This window comes from Orbicella faveolata, unplaced genomic scaffold (assembly GCF_042242905.1).
Source record: "Orbicella faveolata isolate gen_17 unplaced genomic scaffold, um_ofav_v1 contig_15, whole genome shotgun sequence".
Classification (NCBI taxonomy): domain Eukaryota; kingdom Metazoa; phylum Cnidaria; class Anthozoa; order Scleractinia; family Merulinidae; genus Orbicella; species Orbicella faveolata.
In genome coordinates this window covers 4,913,339-4,934,100 of record NW_028301542.1, presented here as the reverse complement: position 1 = coordinate 4,934,100, position 20,762 = coordinate 4,913,339, and the positions used below count along the sequence as shown (strand labels likewise).

The 20,762-nt window shown below is 39.6% G+C and overlaps 4 protein-coding genes across 6 annotated transcripts in view; 3 read left to right on the top strand and 1 right to left on the bottom strand.

Annotated features, from left to right (window-relative positions):
* The window catches only part of LOC110063511 (ubiquitin carboxyl-terminal hydrolase 37-like), a 31,793-nt gene extending 29,865 nt beyond the window's left edge, over positions 1-1,928 (top strand). For all 3 annotated transcript variants that reach the window (XM_089288083.1, XM_089288084.1, XM_089288085.1), the window contains one exon: positions 837-1,928. In XM_089288083.1, the coding sequence (XP_089144209.1) occupies positions 837-894 (58 nt within the window). In that variant the 3' untranslated portion in view covers positions 895-1,928. The remainder of the gene's footprint in view (positions 1-836) is intronic.
* Positions 1,929-2,788: 860 nt separating this feature from the next.
* Positions 2,789-7,043, bottom strand: LOC110063512 (coatomer subunit zeta-1-like). The gene is made up of 8 exons (XM_020770508.2): positions 6,972-7,043; positions 6,691-6,759; positions 5,703-5,784; positions 5,140-5,231; positions 4,903-5,036; positions 4,635-4,686; positions 4,082-4,120; positions 2,789-3,455 (listed from the first exon to the last, which is right to left on the bottom strand). The coding sequence occupies exons 1-8, from the start codon at positions 6,987-6,989 to the stop codon at positions 3,408-3,410; spliced, it is 534 nt and encodes a 177-aa protein (XP_020626167.1). The 5' UTR covers positions 6,990-7,043; the 3' UTR covers positions 2,789-3,407.
* Positions 7,044-8,452: 1,409 nt separating this feature from the next.
* LOC110063470 (dopamine receptor D1.L-like) lies at positions 8,453-11,220 on the top strand. The gene has a single exon (XM_020770456.2). The coding sequence runs from the start codon at positions 9,137-9,139 to the stop codon at positions 10,181-10,183; it is 1,047 nt and encodes a 348-aa protein (XP_020626115.1). The 5' UTR covers positions 8,453-9,136; the 3' UTR covers positions 10,184-11,220.
* Positions 11,221-12,291: 1,071 nt separating this feature from the next.
* On the top strand, positions 12,292-20,619 carry LOC110048796 (uncharacterized). Its single transcript, XM_089288075.1, has 8 exons — positions 12,292-13,367; positions 14,598-14,743; positions 15,059-15,223; positions 15,405-15,604; positions 16,189-16,367; positions 17,446-17,891; positions 18,681-18,858; positions 19,614-20,619. The coding sequence occupies exons 1-8, from the start codon at positions 12,454-12,456 to the stop codon at positions 19,765-19,767; spliced, it is 2,382 nt and encodes a 793-aa protein (XP_089144201.1). The 5' UTR covers positions 12,292-12,453; the 3' UTR covers positions 19,768-20,619.
* The last annotated feature ends 143 nt before the right edge of the window (positions 20,620-20,762 follow it).

Below are 20,762 nucleotides of genomic sequence, written 5' to 3'. Positions count from 1 at the left end.
TGAAGCTTAATCTTGTTTTTTATCTGCATACCAGCCCTTTTTTATCAACCACAGTCCATTTTCCCTGTTTATTGTGTCTGTGGAAGATATATTAAGTAGGATGCTCAACTGTGCTAAATTAGTACAGCTAGGTGAGTTGCAATGATTTCTGAGTTAATATTGCCCCTTGGTTATGGAGGTAGCAATGTAGGCCCTCCCATCAACCATTAGGGACCTTACCCAAAACACGATGACAACAGCAAGGAGAACATCACCAAAAAAAAAAAATTTAATGAGCAGAACAATGGCTGTGCATGTGCGTTATAATTCTTGGTACATTTCTTTGCCATCCTCTGCAAAACAACGTGAAATACCACATTCTACGTTGTCTGGAGAACCTGAACCACAGTGGCTGATTTTTCGTATTTCTATTTGGAACTGAATGCATTCATAGCATATTCAGCAGGGGCAAGTTTTGATACCAACAGACACACTGGATAGTTAATAAATACGTAATGAAACACATTGTTTACTAGGCGTGGTCCTCGTCATTGCTGTCGTATATGCGTAAGGTCCCCATCGTGAATGTGGGATAAAACACTCTGTGGGGTTTGAAAGAAACAGATTGGAATTTCTTTTGCCAATAAAATGAAACAAATATGTTTTAACTGTGGTACAGATATGTCAATAGTAGCAAGCTGTGTGGATGTACTTCAACATCTTGGTCAGCAATTCTGCTGGGTTATCCAATTAGTCACCTGCTCCAAAAATATTACCACCAAGGTCAAAGCTTTGTTACAACCCTGCTGAACAGTTTAGATTGTTAAATTATTAATTAGTTTTGTACTTTCTTATAGGCAATGTGTAGATGCTATTGAAAATGCAAGCCCATGCAAGGAAAATTCACAGAGATAATAAAATTCAAAAGTAATAGCAGACAATGTAAAATATTTGTCAAGTGTAACAGATTGGAACTAGGAAATGTGAGGGGCAATTCTTGTACATTTTTGGGACCACCTTGACTGGTTCATAGCAACAGCATTTAAAAGTGATAATTTGTGACCCTGATGTGAATGGCGGCCATTCATGGAATACATCGTATGTTAATGTTAAATTTAATGTTATATAAAGAATTGAAACTTTATTTTGTATGTAGGGAACGAGGAAATTTTTTGAAAATTGAAATAATTCTTTGACAGACACTCACAGTTCAGGTAGAGTTGTTCATCCACATTAACATCCAACTTAGTTTCGAGGATCATTTTGCACACAAGTCAATAAAGGGTTGTAACGTGGGCAGTGGGACTCCCATGTCAGAAGATGGTGGTGCTTGTCTGAAATTTTGAAAAGAACCCCTAAGAGGTGCCAAGATCCTGGTTTGTAGGCGTGGCTGGAAATGTTTTTCACCCTAAAGAGGTACCAACTCTAAAACATCAAATTATTCCTGTCATATTGTTTTCGGCTCAGTATCCTAACAGGCACTGCAAAAGCTCCTGCTGTGGACCTTTTGAGGCTGAACACCCACAGAGATACCAAAACCTTGTTTTTAAAAAAAAGGTCTGAAGAAAAAGGTATGATTAGCACCCCCATCCTATTTATATTGGAGTCTTCCCCGGGGTTGTAACATGTACAAAGTGCTTCAAGTTTCACAGACTCCTTGCTATTATTAAACCATATTTGATTAAAAAAAAAAAAATTGCTGCAAACACATTGTTGTAAATGTTTTTATCAGCCAATAAATCTGTACCAAGACATTATTTATTAATTTTGCTTTAACTTTTCAAGATGCGAATGTGAGACTCCTTAGTTAGATATAAATAACAGAGGTTACAAAAAAAAATATTAGAAAAATTATGGATCATTGACTTAAAATCTGGGGTTTTGAAATTATACCCATGTCAGTTAAAACATTTTGAAGAATGTAATTTTAGTAAAACACAATTGCTGGATATGTTTGTTGTTTTGGATCTTTTTGCTGGTGTATTGGGTCTCATTGTTCAAAGTACAATAATTAAAGATTACCTGGTTTACAATAACACACTGTACCTTATAAATTATCAATATCTTAACTCTTTGGTTGTTTCCTGTATATTTATTTATTAGTCAAAGACCCACATTTCACCCTTGCTCACCAGAGATTCCAGTAGCTCAGTGGTTAGAGCATCCGGCTAGATCACGGAGGGTTGTGGGTTCAAATCTCATCTGGAACTTGGAATTTTTTTGCGAGTCGATGTGATTTCTACATTCAGTATTCCTTATAATTATTTTTTTCCCTTATTAAAGAGTTCAGTAAAAAAAAAGGAGCAAGGATATTTATCACAATCTCAGTTAATGGGGAACACAGATTGTTTAGCAAAAGTTTGAGGTCAAGTGATTAAATATTATTTTATGTGCTGTCAACGGAAAGGTAAATTTTCAAGGAGGTTGGGGATTAAATGAAAGGATTTTCATGTAACAAACTGATGATCATTAAAGGAGCTACGTCACAGTTTCTGCAACTTGAAGTTTAGGTAAAATTTTTTCAAGTTCAGCATTAATAATATTTTGTAAATCCGTGTTAATCTTCTCCACCCTTAACCATTCTTGTTCCTTTATGGTTTATTAAAATTATCTCTTTGGTGCTTTTCTATCTCAGTAAACTACTATTTTCAAGTTTCCTTCAATTTAAATGTAATTTTGTACCTAGCAAAAATAGCTCAAAATGCCTTGACTGAACTCTTTCAAATTAACCAGGAGATTTATGATGAGCATACATCATTTGAACATAACAATCTAATAACAGTTAAAGTCACACCACAACAGACAATAATAGTTTAAACCATTTGTATAATAATGTTTTATTCTGAGCTTGTTCCCATTTCCAAATTTCTACATTCATGCCCTTCGAAAAAAATCTACATTTATGTGGAAAAATCAAACCATATGCAAACAAGAAAGGAAAATAGCAAGCTCATTCCCAAGGTCTTTTTTCCTGTCCTGAGCGGTGAGAGGGAAACAGGTTGGGAAAACAGAGTCATCTTTCATGTGTGAGATGGGCATTATTTGTTTTCTCTGATTTGCAAAATGCAACATTACTCAGGAGTAAAAAGTAATTTCAGCTGTGCAATAGAAAACAGGAAATTATATATTACAGAGTTCAGTATGACATATCTCCTGGGCAGCCATTATTTTGATCATCACTTAATCATTCCTTCAACTACAACCAAGTTTATAATTATTCTATTGAAGAATGGAGAGGAACACAATGACAGTATCATGAGTTCACTGAAAAATAGCTCCACATGGCTCAAAGACATGCCGTCTTTCTTTTAAAGCAGATTTCCTGTCTACGTTGTGTCCATCTGCTCTCAATGGGCATTTGCAATTTAAGAGTTGTCTGACTTATGTTTTCTACATGTTAAATATTAATTTGGGGGTTTATAGCTTAATCACTTGAGGAGAGACCATTTCAGCTGATCTTTTGCTGTTTGGAGAACCTAGAGTGTGAAACAAACAGTGATCAGTTAAAATAATAATTACCAGACCGTACAATCCTAGTTATTAAGAACATTTAATTAGGGTCTAGTCAACATTGTATACAGTCACCTGTACTTCCAGAAAAAATCTATACCCACCCCAAGGTCACCTGCAAACACAGAGGGATTTTCTGGCTTTAGTTGGTATTTTTCAGTGGCATGAAACAAGGACGGAAATCCGTCTGTGTTTGTAGGCGAACCCCAAGGAGAGGTGTTGGAAGTTCCAAGGGGAAGGGGGAGATCTCTAAACATTTTTACTACTAATAATATAATAGTAAAATTTAATCTTAAAGGAAAGTATGAACCAAAACTGGAATTTCAGGGGTGGACGGGTTCAAACCAAAACCTCAGTGGGAGGGGTACGAGTATTTTCTGGAATCACACCATGTTGCTCTGGAGATCGCAACTGGTCCAATTGAGGTTATGGAATGTAAAAAGTTTCATGCTTGACAGGTGTTTATTACAGTGGAAACAGGGATGGATCTTGCTTGGCTCTGGGTAAAATGTATTTTATGTTGATTGATTTTGGGGAAATAAGTCCTGAAAATGTGACACCAAATTTGAAAGCAGGATGCACATTGTATTACCTGTGCTACTGTTTGTTCTGTGATTGGTACATCATCAGTCTAAAAGTGAATAACAATATTTGTTTAAAGGGTTAGCTAAAAATATGTTGGGGACAAGTAAAACGTAGCCTTAGTAAAACACGCTGACCTAATGGTTTAATGGTGAACTGGACTCTACATGTAGATTGGGTGCTCTGGTCCCAAGCCCTGGGCAGGGTCACCATGCTGGATTCTAGGGTAAGAAGGTTAACTCTCACAGTGCCTCTCTCCACTCGGTCATCTAAAGGGGTACGGGGGTAACAATTTGATGGAATACCAAAACATCCAGGAGGTATAGAAGTACTACTGCTTTCTTAATGCTAAGAAAAACTGAGATAAGTAACAGCCTGATGGGCCACTAGGCTCAAATGTAGACTCAACTAAATAAAAAAATCAATTCCAATCATTTCTTTTCAAGACGAACTATGACAGCACCTCTAAAAACAGGATTATGTACAGTACTCATTTACCCAACTTTTTCTTATCAGAAAATATCAATGTACGTATGATTCTTGGTAGTTAAAAGAGGTCATACCTTAATGGCGACTCTTTGCATGATCGAGGAAGCATCAGATTCCAATATTACCCTGTGATTTGAATAAACACAGTACATCAGCGAATAAACATGATCACCATTTCTGATTAACTGGCAAATTCTCTACACCTTATAACAATACAAAGAGGCAAATTATGAGAATTGAGGACTACTTTAGGGACGATGTCAGCAGAAAACCAAATACACCCAAAAAGGATTACAGGACATTTACAAAAACAGTAAGGAGAATATGGAAAGTGATACCTACCCTCCATCCACAATCTCATCAACTATTGACATGACACCATCTAAATTGTCCATCAGTGCCCTCTTTTCCACATTTTTCCTCAGCATTTGACTGATTGCATCATAAAATGCATTTAACACACTTACAAGGATCAGCTGGAAAACAAATAAACCCCACTGAAAATTTCCTTTCAGTGTTTTCACATGTCTGCCTGTGCAGCAAAAGTCTCTCAGACAGTTAATAATTAATGGCTCTTACCTCATTTTCATTAGAAGAGCCCATTACATAGAAGAAGAGATCCACATTACTTCTGTACACACAGGTCAAGCCATCTAGCATTATAATTTCGGCTAAATGAAAAAAAAAAAAAAAAATTTAAGATCAGCATATTGTTGACCCATGAAATACCATCAAAACTCTTTTAAGTCCCTCCCCCCTCCCCTTGCAAATTAAGGCTGGAAACCCAAGAAACTCTGAATAGGAGAACACTTATTTAGATGATGTCTCCCCACCCCATCCCCCCTTGCAAATTAAGCTGGATATCCAAGAAGATCTGAATAGGAAGACACTGATTTATTTCTCCCCACTCCGACCCCTTCAAAAAATAAAAGGCCCACAAATATTTATCTCTTGTGGGTTAAACAGAGATTCAAATGTATTTAACTCCAAGGGCCTGGTCAGTGATTATTGGTTTAATGTCCACATTCATTCAAAATCTGCCTACCATTAGTTTTAAAACAGCTTAGAGCTTTACAGAGCCCTGAAAATGAAGATATTAAATAAAGGACATATAGGTAAAATGATACAGAAAGGAATCTTACCATTTGCTCTATGTGTTTTACTGAAAAGATTCTTCTCAAACTCTTTTTGTTCCTTCGTTGTTGGATATGTATCGTCATAATACTATAATGCAATAGAACAGAGTGAGATATCAAAAAAATTGCACATGATCAGTGATTTGGCTTTAGGAGTGGGAAGGAGTATTTTGAGAAGAAGATAATACGTGGAATATAGATGCCACAAAACTGGGAAGAGAAACTTGTTGCCTTGTAAAAGGTAATCCAAGACATACTGTCAGGCTGTATAGTGAGGCTGGTATCAATGGATGTTATTGACCTAGGATGTGGTCTGTGTTTTGGGGAGAAATATTGGTCAGGTTTTATTTTGCAAGCCAAAGGAACATTTTGCCAAAAAAAAAAAAACAAACAAAATGCCTCGATAAAATTTTTATTTCATATTTGGCTCATTTAAGACTTTGGTTGTCAACGACCAACTTTTGGTAAACATAACATATTTGTGCATTTTTTCAGCCACTTGAAACAAAATTATTAGCCACACATAACATTAAAAGGTTTCTACTCAATAGCAAACAGTTTTCTTTTATACGAGTTTAAAAAAGCTTCAAAATTGACAAAAGGTATTTGTAAGCAATCCATCTTAGTCCCTGCATTACAAAATTTTGACTGCTCAGGGAACCAATCAGAAAGTATCTTAGGTGAAGGTTGGAGGGGGGTCCCCTGGCTTTCCTCTACACCATTCCCTGTCGGTCACGCGATGGAAACCAAAACTAACCTTCAAGAAGGCTAGCTCTAGTCTAATGTCTTTCAACAAGACAAAAAAAACTTTGATGGGAGGTAATCACTGAAGATATATCGAGAGATTAAGCTGTTTTCTGACCGTAAGACAAGGAACTTAAGTGTTTTTTTGCGAATAAATGACAAAGTTGTAAGGAAAACACTAAATATCAATCAAAACTATTATGCTTGATTACGTATATATAAGCTTAAACTATCAGACATACAATCGTACCTTTGCTACAACTCTTTCACCATCATTGTCCAAAATAGCAATTGCTTTTACTGTGTACAAAGAAGCTTCCTATGACAAAAAATAATGAGAGAATTGAGTTCAGCTTACAATGGAAAAGCGAACTAAACAATTGCCCTTGCAATTAAAAATCTCGGGTCGATCGTTTAATCTTCATGCACTAATCTTCCCTCCTTAGACTTAGGTTACTATCTGAAAGAAATGTATCGATTAATACACTTTATCAGTACAGGAATATCGTAGAAATACACCTCCTAACTTACCAGCACGGCGGTGTCCATATTGGATTTGGTGACGTTTCCAGTTCCAAGCGCGCGAGGTATGCTGGGAACAAGGCAAGCTTGCGAAGGCCTGGAAATGTGCTAGACATCGTCGGAAAATGCTCGGAAGTCGTCGGAAATCGAATGATGGGCAGCTCAGTAATCGAGCTTTCCGTGAAGAATAAATTGTGTAAACTTGTTTTCTCTGAAACTTGTTTGTAATTGTACAGAAGCCGGCCCCTGGCTCGTTATAATAAGTTGGGCAATTTTTCCTTCATTCTTTTTCGTGTTTTAAAATGCGCTGCGTATAAAATTTGTATTTTTAAACTCAAACATAATATGAAAATGATGGGCTCCAGTTGTGATTGGGTCATCATAAGGAGGGGTTCAGTTCTTCAAAGTGTGGCTAAGACAACCCACATTATCCATCCTTTGGACAACCGGAGCTAGAAAAATTAGAGAAAGAAGGATCTGCAAGAAAGTCTCCAGGCGCCTCATTTTGGCCTTAAAAAACGTATTGCAATGAAATAAACCTAGGAACACGTTTTGAAGTAAGGTTGTCAAGGTATTGGTTTTCTGAGAGCATCCAGACATTCAGAAAATGTGACTGCTGAATGCCTTGGAGTCTACTGTGAGCATGACGACATTGGCAATATAGTCTCCTGCTTCGATTGACAGCAGTTAAAAACCCAGCCAATCATTTGCCGTTTGATTTCCTTAGATATCGTAAATTCAATTTTGTTATTGGAATAGACTACTTTTCCTGGTAAACAGGTTTAAAAACAGAACTAGAGAGTGAGAAAAAGAGAAATATAAAAATGATTATGAAGGTACACTTAGATCGTTCGAGGACATTAGCAAAACATAAATCCGAATTTTGTTGGAAAAGTTTACCATTTTTGCCGGCGCTTCTTTGTTGGTTTTAGCAAGGTGCAAACTTGAACAAGGCTCTAGGAAAAAAGAAAACAATAGAGAAAAGGTTTAAAATTGATATTTAACCAAAACTTTCCCTTTCAGAGGCTGTAACCTCTTGCCAAACGCCATTAAATGACTTCTCGACGTTTCACATATTGAAAAAGGTATAATTAGAACTTTCTTCGATGGGCCATTAGCAATATCATTTTGAAATAACACGACAGCTGTTGAAACCATAATTTTCTTATATGTACACAGCAGTCGATGATAAATATAACGAGCGAAAATGTCGTAAAATCATAGGTGCGTCTCACATAGTTAATCTTTACCCTTGCAAATTTTCTTCGAAAATTTGACAAAATTTCTTGAAAAAACACATCGGGAAAAGTCTTTTTAAATTCAGTTGCAAGCCATCCTGCTGTTGAAAAAATCTTTCGCGACAGGGTTGTGAGAGGAACCTGCTGTGTTCGTTGAAAATCATCTCATACATTGACAGCTTGAGACAGTGTTTGCTGTGAGATTTTCCTCTTGAAGTTTATGTTTAGCGCTTTTGTGGAGATAGATTACTTTGCACCTCTAGGCGGAGCTAGATTATTTGCCCTGTCAACATTGTAATAATGATAGTAGAAGATTTAGGATCCTTAAAATTGATTTTGTCGAGATTTGCGCTGTAGACGGAAAAGGTTGGCAAGTTGAGTAGATTGCAAGCATTTGGTTTATGCTCGCTTTGAAGGGAACGAAGTCAAAGTAGAGCCATTGTTCCAGTGAAAGAGAAAAGAAAAGCCTGAGGACTTTTCAATCGCAGGGTCCCCTGACGATAATATTTCTGAAGTGATCGATTGGCAAATGGTTTCTGCGGCATAGGAAAACCGTGACTGAACAACAACTGATAGAAAGATTTGGAAAACTATTCAAGACAATTTGACAAGACAAATGTAATATTTATTTCCGCCATCCAGTAATTGCTATCTACCGAACAACGGATTGCTCATCATTAGATTGTCTGGCGCTACTGTAAGAGCGAATTGGAACTGAAAGCATAAAAGGCCACACCTGTCATTTCGTAATGACTTAAAAGCAGCGCATTCGAGCTGAAAGCATCCGCAGAAAAATCTCCGCACCATAAAGCTAAATTTAACACCCCAAGAAAAGTGAGCATTTGGTAGGTGCATTTCGACGGTGTTTGCCGTTTCGCATGTTCATCTCTTATCTGAAGCTTTTAAATTTTGAGCATAACAAGACATATATTCCTTATGGTTTTAACTTTTAAGATTCCATTATTGACGCAGCGACGACTTCAAACTTCACCGATGAGCAACGAATCATCGCACGAACACGTTTTCGATTTACTTCTGTGCGAAGACGAGCTCGGAGCGGGATTTACAGTCGTCGGTTTGGTGTTCATGTTTTTCATAATTATCTCTTGCCTTTTTGGGAACACCCTGGTTTGTGTGGCGTGTGTGAAATGTTTGTACCTGCAGTCGTTTTCCGAACAGTTTATATTCAGCCTGGCTCTTTCGGATATCATGGTCGCGGCGTCTGTTTTGCCTTTCGACATAGCATATTGGATAGCATTTCCTCGATGGCCTTTGGGAGGCTATGTTTGTAATTTATGGAACGCGCTGTTTTTTCTCTTCCTGACAGCTTCAGTGTTAAATCTCACATCTATAAGTATAGACAGATTTTTGGCCGTTGTTTATCCACTTCGCTATAGCATATGGATGACACCGAATCTAGTTAAATTGATGATAGCAACTGTGTGGGTGTATTCTTTCGCCATCGCCGTTTTAATCTTCCTTCTCTTAGACCCGCCGGAAGGTCAAACGTATAGCTTTGATTTAAATCCATTGTTTCATGGTTTTCTTCTCATCGGAAATGTTATTTTTCCATTTATAATTATGATTGTCTTGTACTCTAAAATTTACATTATTGCAAAAAGGCACGCAAGGCGTGCTGGGATGACGTCATCAAGTGCGAACACGTCATCGCCGACAAGGCGTACGAACAGCTTTGCGCGGGAACTGAAGCTCGCGAAGACCCTTGGGATTGTCGTGCTCTGCTTTGTGATCTGCTGGTTGCCCTTTGAAATAATTAACGTTGTAATTCTCGTCGATAAAGGAGTGACGACTTGCGTGGTGGAAATTATTGACACTGTCGCTTGCTGGCTGGCATACCTTCATTCTTCCTTCAATCCGCTTGTGTATGCGTTTGCTAGTTCAGAGTTCAGACGAGCGTTTAGAAAACTTCTGTGCAAAAGAGAGCGGACAATTAACTTGGATGAAAATAGACAGTCAAAGTAATGCCGCTGGACAAAGAGCAGTCGGCTCAGCCTCTGCTTTAAAACCAGAAGAAAGAGTCGAAGAAAGATAGATCATTCTTCGACCTCGTCCCGAAGGTTCTCTCCTCGACGATTTTCAAAATAGAGGTTCGTCGGGAGAGAAGGCCTGTTTTCTCTCGCCGGCCATTTTGAAAAGTAGAAAAGAGCTTGGGAACGAGGTTGATCATTCTTGTATTAAAGGTTTTATAATTGAGGCTTTGACTAAATGATAATTTATTCTTTCTTCTTACTCGTTTGTTTGCAAAACTTGGTACAAAACGGGGAAACCTACATGCGGCCTGTGATATGGGCTCCTGGCCATGACTGGATGCATGAAACTCCTCTTGGAAACCAACAGATAGACTTAGGAATCCAGCTCTTGTGGGGTTGATTGGCTGAAAAGTTTACGAACGACATAAGATAGGCAAAAAGTTGTTCACGCGTTAGTTAGCAATCTCGTGCCCAGGGTCTTCTCTACTTTTCAAAATGGCGACGAGTCGCCATTTTGAAAATCGTCGAGGAGAAGACCCTATGACGAGGTTGTGGTAGTTGACGCTTAGAAAGCCACAAAGGTAAACCCGAACGTACATCATATGCAGTAGTTACGTAACGCTGCCGTTGGCCGAATGTTGATCGTGAGTATTTATTATTATTCCTATTGTATTTATTATAATTCGCATTTTCCTTAGTTATGCATATGTATCACCACGTTAAGCGATTTGCTTACATCCGTAAAAAAAAATCGCGCCACTTTGTCAGCCAATCAAAAGTAAATTCCAAACCAATTGCGGCTTGCTCGGACACGTTTTCCCGCGCTTTGTGTGTGCTGCATGTATTTACTTTAAGTTTTGATTGGTTCATTGGATTGTCTGTGTAATTTGTGACTAGCCAGAGTTGATTTTATGACAACCAGTTGAAAACTGCTCTAAGGGTTTGTATGGGAATTGATGCCTAAAAAGACAATCGGGGTAGTTGAGCTGAGTAGATCAATAAAATACCCTTACTTTTGTCTTTTCCGTAGCCTGTTGTATGTCTTGAGTTTTACAGTGTGTTTGAGCGATTTTCCTGGTTCTGTTGTTTCCTGGTTCTGTTGTTTCCTGGTTCTGTTGTTTCCTGGTTCTGTTGTTTCCTGGTTCTGTTGTTTCCTCGTCCTCGGAGAGTCCTCAGAGGCTTCGATCCGTTTGGTCAGCGATTCTTGGTGCTGACCAAAAATCGAGGCCTCTGGGGACGAGAATCAAAAGGAAGGACCTGGGCCCCAGTACATGTCTAATAGAGGCTGAACTTGTCAAACTTGCGTTTTTCGTTTCTGAGAATGAGAATGGTGACGAGAATTACCGACTTCTGGAAGCAAAATCACCTGACCTCCAAGGGGAATGGAGCAGAAGTCATTCAAATTGATCTGAAAATGCCGAATATTTCTAGGCAACAATACCCAATAACTATAATTGAAATTCTGTTTATTGTTGGTAGTGACTAAAACTAAATTACAATTCTCTGAAGGCAAACAGATACTTTTCTCTTTACGGCGAAAAAAAAGTTCCTTATGGTCTTATAAAATTATGTTTTCTTTTCTTGCAGTTGTACACTGGTTCTTGAAAGCATATAAATCAGTCATACTCTTCGTAATTTCAAAGACTTCCGTCCACCAGACATTTCTTACGTGCAGTCTTCATTTTTCTCAGTTTTTCTGGTCATAACACCAAAATCAAGTTACTATAAAACAATGTGTTAGACATATAATGGCCATTACAGAAGTGTCGATTTATTATTATTCATTAAATTATAACTAAACTTAGTGATAACAATTGCGTGGTTTGTTGAAATAAAAACGACAACTTAGACAATTAAACCGAAAAATAATTTCGTCTTTTCAAATCACACGCAGCGATGGTAAAGAAAAGCTATTTAAAGTGAAAAATTCAATTTATAGCGCGTTCTGAGTTTCTCGGTTCAAATTAATTTAAATAAGAGAAAAATTGACCGGAAACGATTATTTAAAAAGGGAGGCATTTGAAACAACTTAAAAATCGTTCGTATTAAAAAGGCTACTTAAACCTCCACAGCTAGCTGACTAAATAAGCTGACTGAAACTCGAAAGATCTGAAGAAACCATTCAAAATTCTACGGCATCTTGAAAAGTGTCACGTCGGACCCAACAAAGGGAACAGATCGGAAATTAATTTAAGGGGGTCTGACAGCAAAACAAAGTCTTAGCAGTGTGAAAAAGAGGTACAATTTGTTCGTCAGATAACCATGTCGTCTACAGGCGTTGCATTTTCTGGTGGTGGAATCCGATCTGCAGCGCTTTGCTCTGGCGTGTTACGCTACATTCTTCAACACGAGATCGGCTTGGATTACTTGAGCTGTGTTTCGGGAGGCGGCTTTACCGGGGCTTCGTACCTCGACTGGAAGTACCGTCACAATCAACAAGACAGCCCGGAATGGCACCAGAAGTTTTTCAGTCGCTTAAGACAGCGTTGTGGGACGTTTTGCTCGTGGAGCAATCCCTTCATGGGAATCCTTGATACTATAATACTTCTTCTTCTCCTTGTTGTAGTGGCCATTGTTCTTCCAGCTTTCACAACCCTAGCCTTTGCTCTGCCAACAGCTTTTTCTGTAGATTACCTCTTTGGTGATATACTTCGTGCGGGTTTCAAATGCACCAGTGGTCTAAATATCACCGAAACCGAGGGTTGCGTGCTTGTAGAAAGTCATGACGAAACCTTCACTTTATTTGGCGCGCTGTTCGCATGTTCTGCGGGGTTTTATCTGTTGAAGTTGCTGTTTCACCCCTGTCGTTCCGCCATGCGCAGCAAAATAAAAATACTCTACTTCAGTGCTTTTTCTTTACTAGTCATGACGTTTCTTCCATGGTTTTTTGAAGTGTTTCTTCGAGTTCACACTTCGGTGTATGTCAATGGTTTTATTTTACTTGCCAGTGTTGCTCTGTGGCTCGGCTTTCCGCCGTTGCGAAACATGGCCTCCTTAGCCCTACTGGTTTACGCTTATGCTTACATAACAAAATGGCGAGTGTACAAAAGCCCTGTACTCTTCATTAGTTATTCAGAGGACACGTTTTACAAGGCATTGCTTGGATCTGCCATACTCCTGTGGGCAGGACCCTTTCTAGGGCTGATCAAAATGGCGGCGGTTCAAACATACGGCAGGTAAGTCATTTAAGACAGCTGCCGCGTTTTTTCTAGTCCTCAAACAAAATGACAGGATAAATAGGAAAGGAATTCAATGCCTTTGAAAAGCAAAGCCAGATCTGATAGATCAAATATATTGTCTGCCATGATACACTAATGATTCATTTATAAAGAATCAATTTTTGGAGAATCATGAAAAGCAAAGACATTTTTGCGTCAGTACTCGGGGAAGAAGGAGCTAGGAAAAAATTCCTTTAAAGAGGTCTTAGTAAAACTGAAAATGCTGGTATTAAGTAGATGTTGGTTGAATGAAGTCACTGGAATACGATACTAAGTAATTTTTTAACAAACGTTCATCGAAAGGCCGTACAGAAATCAGTGGTAACCTTAGAGAAAGGGGCGATTTGGGGGACCAAGTCCCCTAGGGATATTTTGAATTTCAAACAGTACAATGTCCTTTAGATCATTGGGCATTGCCTAGCAACCCTAGCCGGAAACTAGCAACAATTTTGTGTCCTGTAGAAATTTAATTTAAACGCTGCTGTAGGTTTTAAGGTCAAATGGCTTCTCTGCAGTTTTACTTTGACTACTTTGGTAGTCTCGGCAAGGTCACATTCAGAACTTGTCCTGAAAAAACACATTTAGAGAATTAATTTTCATAAAATTTCAGCCGTTGAATTGTAAAATTGAGAGATATATTAAAAATGATTAGCATTTAAAAAGCAACGGAGAGAAGAATTCAAATGCAATTCTCGCATGATAGCTTTGGCTCGTCAGGTCGTTTTGATTGCAGCTTTACGACGTATTGTAGATCTACTGGGAGATGTATGAATCTTCCTTTGCTATGAAGTTTTAACAGGAGCCATAATCGGGGACGGAGACCGTAAGCGCGCGCCATTTCTAGTATTGGGGTTGTCCCCATGACGTGGGACAATAATTCTCATTAGTCACCATAGGCTTATTCTCCACTGGCGTTAGGTCTGGGAGAGAAAATAAGAAACAGGATAACCTCGATCCCGGAGACTTCTCTGCCCAGAGAAAAGATCCTAGGAACGAGTTTGAGAAAGTGTTTCAACCTCGTTCCCAGGGTCTCTTTTCTAAAGTAAAGTACTTCTTCCCGTTCCCTGGAGCGATTGAGAGAGAGAAGAGGATGGGAAGAAAAGAGTCTCTGGAAACGAGGTTGAAAGAACTCCGTGAAGTGTGAAGCAATCTATTCCGCCTAAAAAGACTGTCTTTCCTTTTTCTAAGATGGCGTCTTCAGAAGGCGTTCTTCTCACCTGAGAACACCGGGTGCTTAGGATGTGCTGGGATATCTGTTAACGATATCATACCGTTTTGCTCATGCGCAGATGAGACTGAGTGGGAGAAGCTAGACAAAGGTTACGTCACGCTGGGTAAGTTCACTTTCTGTTTTTAATTAACGATTAGATTATGAGCTCGAGTTTTCTATCGCATAACAGTTGACGAGGGCGCAACCCTAGTAACCTATTACGCATAGAAATCGAGAACGAATAATCGCATTGTTTTACTATAAATCTCCAAGTCGTTCTTATAAATAAATTCTAAATCCTCTCCACAGACACTTCAAAAAACGCTAGGCTACTTTCTATCTGCAACAGAATAGATAGTAGCGTAACCAATCAAAGAACGGCATTCGTGCTGAATCTCAAGCTACTGTAACAATGTTTATTCCTATGCTTTGTTCCCAGGTGACCTTGCAGGCATGAAACCTGAGTACCTTTGTAATACAGTAGCGAACAACTGGCAAAAAAAACCCAATGGAAACAACCCGGACGCCTTCGAGCTTCTCATTCTCTCCCCCACGGGGATAGAACGGTTAGACGAGAACCCGGATGAATATAGCAGCTTTACAGGTTAAGTTAAATTACACCCCTTAACTAATATCTAATGATGTTCAGTATTTGTGTTTCAATGTAACGCTAACGGACTACCTTTTGATGTGATAGATGCGATAGCTTCGAGCTCAAGTTTGCTAATGCTGAACAAACAAACAAAGATTCAATATTAATTACAAGACAATTTTTTGTCGTCTAGGAAAAATTCAGCCACGTGATCTTAAGCTGTCTGACGTCATGGCTACGTCAGCGGCTGCTCTTGCACTATATATGGGCGTATATGATGTCATGACTGAGACAGTGCGGAACCTACAGATGGTGTTAGGAGTGCACTTTGGCAAATCCCTCATATCTGATCCAAGCAGGGATGTCGCGGGCTCGACAATTTCTTGTTGCAGAGTAAGATCCATCTTGCTTCTTTCTCCGCTCCGACAAACTCGCCTTCAAGTTTAAAAGTCATAACCGTCACGGTTCAACTCTCTTCTCAGGCTCGACTTTCACCGCTCTCTCGAGTCAAGTCCACATTTCTCCCGCTTCCTTCAGGGAAGGAGCGCTGTCTCCTTTCCCGAACAGCGGCTGGTAATCAAGCCTGCTCTCTCCTCGGTGTTTGGAAATGTGGTAAAACACGATCTCTCGTGTTTGATATATTACTTGCAATGTTATTGCAATGCAGTGCAAATTAATGCGCACGTGTTTCGTAATTTTTAGTGATGGTATGAATGCTCCAATGATAGTCGAAAATTCTCCCTCGTAGTGTAAATCATTATAGGCTACTTCCGAGTTGCCTTTTGCCTCTGTGTCAAAACGAGTCTTGTGCGAAAATGTGTTCTGTCTCATGCTCATTTTTATGTAAATCAAGCTCATTTTCAAATGAAAGGTTTTACACGAAGACTCGCTTTGAAACAGAGGCACAAGACTGAACTCGGAAATAATGGCTTGTTGCGCATTAATACAATAACTAACGATGTTTCGCTCATTCCCAGTTCCTCCCCATCATCATCCAGTTGTTTATCGTAGTTCCAGTCATTTTGCCACCGTTCCTTAGTGACGACTGGCACGTGATTGTGGTGGCCTGGTATCTAACCGTCCTCCTTCTGGTGCTGGTGATCGCCGCGTTACCAACAGGTCGTCAAAATGGCGGATACATTGAGAGGTTCGTGAGGTAAGAGGTTTGGAGAACGTTTTTCTTGGAGAATTTCCGTTGGCTACAAAACGTGCAGTGCTATCGTGGATAATAACAATGTTTGTTGTCTCTCTATATGAGTCATTATCAGAAATAAAAGTAATTAATATGAAGTGAGAGTTGTTTTCAATTGAGTGTCGAAAGTACTTTGGTTTTGGTTTTACTACGGTTTGATATTGGCTGAGTAGTCTAATTTGTAAGTAACTGGTTTAATTTTGGTTTAACGATACTCAACTGGAAACCGCTCTATAGGAATTTAAGAAAACTTCCATGGCCGAAAATTTTGGACATATGAGCCCGCATGGCAGCAACAGGAACGTCTCTGAACAAAAGGTTTAATGAGCATTACAATGCTTGCGCCCGTGCGTTATCATTCTTCGTACATTTCTTTGCCGTCCTCTCCACAAAAATAAACAACGCGAAATGACCAAATTTTGCGTTATCTGGAGAACGTGAACCACAACGACTAATTCATTTCTAATTTAAATTATATTTTAAACAAGAAATATCATGTTTGACCACATTTCTAAACACCGAGAAGAGAACTGAAAATATGACGCGTAGCGGAGCATTTTTGACGAACTTGTTGAGGTGGTCAAGCACGGAAATGTAGTCAAACACGGTCTTAAGTGCTTGATATATCTTTTCAATCAAAACTAAAACCAAGGAGAAAACGGAGAAATAAAAACGTAAAAATCTATGCTTACAGTCGAACCTCCCGTAAGCGACCACCCAAAATGTCAAGCCCATGTGGTCGTTTGCGAGAGGTGGTCGCTTACGAGAGCTTAGAACTGCATATTGGGTCAAACTGTTGCCTCATTAGCATATGGTCTCTTTTAAGACTGATAGAGTACAGTGTATGTACATTTTATCTTTAAATTTTCAATGTTTTATTCATGTGAAAAATCAATTTCGAGAAAAAATCCGGTACTACCCAGGAATGCAATAATTCTTTGGAAGGTAGAGAAATCAGTTTACCTGTTTTGCTTTCGCCTTTTAATGGACGCTATCATTTTTCTGGTACTGATTGTCACGACATATTTTCTGCTATCCTCAGGTGGTGTGTGGTCAACATTTATCATGTTCGATTTTCCCGCCTTTTCCTACAAACAGTGGACCTAGGCCCAGTTCCCCCAGCTGTCCTCAACCTAAGCGACGGTGGTCATGTCGAGGACCTGGGACTTCTAGCTCTTCTGAAAAAGAGGCTGCGAAAAATCGTAGTTGTCGACGGTACTAGCAGGGGGCAAAGTCAACCCGTATCATTGGAGTTACAACGGTCACTTGAGTTGGCACGAAAAAAGTTGCGATGTTCGTTTAGTGCGATGGATGGCCGAGACGTAGCCGAAGATCTCCGATGCAAGCTCGATGAAATGCCCGACAATTATAAACCTCGGTTTTACAAGTTCAGGGTTGAGTACTTTGAAAGGAAGCCGAATGGCTTGAGCGACGAAAAAGTCGGCGAAGGTGATGTTTTGTTAATACTTCCTCGACATCCTGACCAGGGTAAGTCAAGGGTGATCTCCCAATGAACCCCTCCCTAATTACAGTGCGACGTGGTTATAAAAGTCACCATGCCTTTAGAAGAAAAAAATATTATGAAACAACGAAATAGTGGCAGCTGTTTGAGCTTACGTGTACCGGAAGTAATGAGATAAGCTTACTATAAAAACAGAACATTTCTTTTGTACCTGGGTCTTAGCAGTGAGGGGGTAAAAACCCGTTTTATAAGACACCTTTTCACGCTTCGTGTTTGACTCGGACTTATTCGATTGTGTCATCCGAGAGAAAAATTCTTGGGGGACTTCCGTATAAAAGAAGGGGGTGCTCGTCGGAAACTTTGAAAAGAACCCCTAAGAGGTACCAAGATCCTATTTTGTGGGCGTGGCTTGGAATTTTTTACCCCAACAGGTACCAATTCAGAGACAAAATTAAAATCAGTTGATTTTCAAATATCTCCGGTCGTATTGTATCAGTTCAATACCCTAAAAGGTACCGCGAAAGCTCCCGCTCTGGACCTTTTGAGGCTGAACACCCTGAGGTAGCAAAACCACTTTTTTAACCCCTAACAGGTACGATGAGCACGCCTTCTTTTTTACATGGGGACTTCTTCACGACCTTCCTAACGCTGAAGCGAAATTAGTCACGTTTTCTAGCGCTGAAGCGGCAAACCAGCTAAAATTTGATTTTCTTTGGGTTACAAACGAGCTTTATAAGAATTACTTTGAACTGGGGTCTTCATTCTTGCATAACCACCTTTTTATGAAGACAGTCCCTTTTCAACTTTTCCTCTAGGTACGTGTACCTCCCCTGACTCACCGCGGACGTGGCAGGATTACATACGTCACACTAACCAACCAATGAGCAACAAGCATTGGGGAGTAGGTCCTGACCTGGAAGCGGGACAAGTTGATCGACTCACTGGCTGCTGTTGTGAATGCTGTCACGTGACCTACTGCAAAGCATGTTGCGGGTAAGAAATGATTCGACCACAAAATTTAGAGCGTTTTCGCTCTCATGGCCAGCAGCTATGCAAATTTATTGGGACAAAAGAGCTCCTAAATAAGAAAAGAGTTCAGCTCCCACAGGATTGGTTTGGACTGGATCGGGATTGGTTTGGTACACCAGCATGGCCGCCGTTTCATTGTTTTAAACACCAAAATGGCTGCCGTAAATTCATGTGAAAACGCTCTATATTATTGGGATCGAATATCACTGATGTTAGGTGTTTCCGGGATACGGGAAATTTAGGTAAAAACGTAATGGGATGCTGGATATTTCGGGGGAAAATGAACAAGATATGAGATGTTTAGATCAGATAAAACGGGATATCGAGTAGGAAACTCGTTAAGTTTTGCAATTGGAATTAACATGATACGAGATATTTAGGCTAAAAACTGACGGGATGTGGGATACGTAGACCCCCCTCCCACCACCCACCCCAACGGGGCCTCGGGTGTCGAATGTCTCATAGCTAGCGCCCCTGTGGACGAAAATCTTAACTGGCAACCAAGTCTGAAAATTGTACAAAAAGACTGAGAAAACTGCATAAACAAATTTCGATATTCTGTTTCTAAGACTAGTGCTCCCGCAAATATCATAATCTCCAGAGCCTTACTCTAAAATTATATTTAACAGACGGTGAATGAATCATAATTTCCTGGTTAGAAGTTGAGATTCCATTATGTCATCCACATGTTAAAAGAAATAAACTTTATAATCTTTCAGGATCTTCTGTGGAACCTTTCCGCACCACGTGACGCTGAACCAGTTCTTTACTCCTGCAATGTTCAGCGCTTATCACAGGGAGGGCTACCGCGCATGCCTGGATGCTGAACTCGTGCGGTTCTTCTCTTGGACGGAGACTGGTGAAGAGAAATAATACACCGCGTTCAAGTCTACAACATGAGTTGTTTTCCTTACCAGGTTTTTTTTAACTGGTTTTGGCAGGCTGGCTAAAATAGAGCTGCTTTCAACTGAGTGTAACCAAAACCAGAGTTGTCACCCTCGCCAATCACAACGAAGACAGACAACCCAGCAAACCAATCAAAACTCGAGGCGAATACGTGTTGCAGGTGCAAAGCGCGGGAAAACTTATTTTGTTTAGTCATGATTGGTTTAACTTCTTATTGGTCGGGAAAGTGGCGCGATTTAAAACAATACAATGCAATCGTTACAAAATGTCATTACTTACGACACTCAAGTGAAAACAGCTCTAAATGTATGTCTTCCAAAACCTCGCAAAGGGGTCAAAGAAAGTGGTAGGATGCATTTTTTTGGAGCCCTCCTCCAAGTGGCGAGGAGGGGAGGGGAATTGGATAGGGGATAGCAGTTCTGCTGACAGCGAAAAAATGCTGTCAGTAGGGCGAAAAAAGAGGAAGTCTATTTTCACAGCATTCATAACCAATTGCGACTCCAACCTTCTTCAAAAAGGTGTGAGTTTTCTACGAGATCGAGGTCTAATCTGTATCGGGTGCTTGTGTGAAAATGGCAAAAATGTTGGGAGCTGGGAAATGGATGTCCTCAGGGTTTAAAAATAAAATAAATGTAACTTGATATAAGAACGCCTAACAGGTTATTGTCGGATGTTCTGCTGCCTCTGTTGGTTCAACCAGCCGAAGATTTTCATTTTCTATGAGAATGTTTCATATAAACGTTCTTTTTCGTTAAAAAAGCCATTTTCAGTGTGTGTGTGTAAATGGAATCGCTGTAAACGCAGGCAAAAAGACAAAAATATTAATGACAGAGGTCGGGGCAGAGCACAAGGACAAAGGAAAACTGTCTGTCTTTGAATTCCGTAGCGCCCGACGCGAGCAACGTATTGGATCGTCACGCTAGCTTCCCTTGTCACACAATCCAACTAGGGCGAGAAAGATT

What these genes read in the sequence shown, in the direction of transcription:
- LOC110063512 (XM_020770508.2), bottom strand. An exon ending in GCTCTTCTAATGAAAATGAG is followed by an intron (nt 5,037 to 5,139) that starts GTAAGAGCCATT and finishes TTTGTTTTCCAG; the next exon opens with CTGATCCTTGTAAGTGTGTT. An exon ending in GATGAGATTGTGGATGGAGG is followed by an intron (nt 4,687 to 4,902) that starts GTAGGTATCACT and finishes TTCAAATCACAG; the next exon opens with GGTAATATTGGAATCTGATG.
- LOC110063470 (XM_020770456.2), top strand. Translation starts at nt 9,137, where the DNA reads ATGGTTTTAACTTTTAAGATTCCATTATTGACGCAGCGACGACTTCAA.
- LOC110048796 (XM_089288075.1), top strand. Translation starts at nt 12,454, where the DNA reads ATGTCGTCTACAGGCGTTGCATTTTCTGGTGGTGGAATCCGATCTGCA. An exon ending in GCGGTTCAAACATACGGCAG is followed by an intron (nt 13,368 to 14,597) that starts GTAAGTCATTTA and finishes CCTTTTTCTAAG; the next exon opens with ATGGCGTCTTCAGAAGGCGT. An exon ending in TGAATATAGCAGCTTTACAG is followed by an intron (nt 15,224 to 15,404) that starts GTTAAGTTAAAT and finishes TTTGTCGTCTAG; the next exon opens with GAAAAATTCAGCCACGTGAT.